Raw genomic sequence first — 1109 nt, forward strand, 5'->3', positions numbered from 1 at the left:
GTGCTGGATTAAGGAAATAGAGTCTGTATTAAACACTATCAGATGCTCAGAGGCAGATAAAGTTAAATTTGTTGTTTCTATATTAAAGTCTAACACACTGTTATGGTGGGAAGTCGAATCATTAGCCATAACAGATATTCTACAAACGTTATCTTGGGCAGAATTTGTAAACAAATTTTAAAAGAAATTTTGTCCAAAGGCAACTGTAAGACAGATGGAAGAAGACTTCTTGAAACTGGAACAAGGTATAGGAATTATTCGGGAATATACAAAGAAGTTCATTGAATATTCTCGATTTCCTAAGCATTATATCTCATCTGAATCAAGAAAAGTAGAAAGATATATTTGGGGTTTAAAACCATCTATTCAGGAATTTGTGATTGCCATGAATCCTGCTACATTTTCTTTGACAGTGGATGCAGCAGAGGTTACTCAGAGGAATAAGAATATGCAGGAAGAAGGAAAATTCACTGAAAAGAGAAAATGGGAAGGACCTTCAATAGGTTACCGAGGACCGAAATTTGTGAAATATGGTGATAAACCTATTCAAAAATTTAATGGAAAAGCCTATCCCCGATGTTATCAAATTTATGAAGGCGACTGTAAAATAGATTTAAGGAAATGTTATCAGTGTGGCGAGACAGGCCACTTGTCAAGGAACTGACCAATTTCTAAATGATGTTTCAATGACCGGATCATCTTCAACCTAATTGCCCATAATTAAAGACTCCACAGTTGACTATGGGTAGTAATACCTCAAGTACCTGTGGAAGACCAAATATAAGTAGAGGAGGCCAAGGAGGGGCGCGGGGTCGATCATATCAGATGACTAAAAATGAGGCCGAAACTACACCAGATGTAGTAACAGGTACATTTCTCGTATTCTCTATATGCTAAGGTGTTGTTTGATTCAAGTGCAACTTTTTCGCTTGTATCACCATCATTTGCCAAATATGCATGCATGAATTTTGTGCCACTTGATGATAAATTAGTAGTTTACACTGCTAATAGTCAAGAATCTGTTGCTTATGTATCCAATGACTGTGCAATTGTTATTGAGGGATGTGAGTAACCAATTCGACTGTTGCCAATGCCGATGAAAGAATTTG

The 1109-nt window shown here is 36.6% G+C and overlaps 1 protein-coding gene across 1 annotated transcript; it reads left to right on the forward strand.

The window, feature by feature from the left end:
* The first annotated feature begins 214 nt into the window (after nt 1-214).
* Nucleotides 215-664, forward strand: LOC112503969. Its single transcript, XM_025107934.1, has one exon. The coding sequence runs from the start codon at nt 215-217 to the stop codon at nt 662-664; it is 450 nt and encodes a 149-aa protein (XP_024963702.1).
* Nucleotides 665-1109: the final 445 nt, after the last annotated feature.

This window comes from Cynara cardunculus, unplaced genomic scaffold (assembly GCF_001531365.2).
Source record: "Cynara cardunculus var. scolymus isolate 2C unplaced genomic scaffold, CcrdV1 Un_Scaffold_4246, whole genome shotgun sequence".
Taxonomy (NCBI): Eukaryota; Viridiplantae; Streptophyta; class Magnoliopsida; order Asterales; family Asteraceae; genus Cynara; species Cynara cardunculus.

Excerpts from the sequence above, each read along its gene's own strand:
- LOC112503969 (XM_025107934.1), top strand. The coding sequence starts at position 215 with ATGGAAGAAGACTTCTTGAAACTGGAACAAGGTATAGGAATTATTCGG.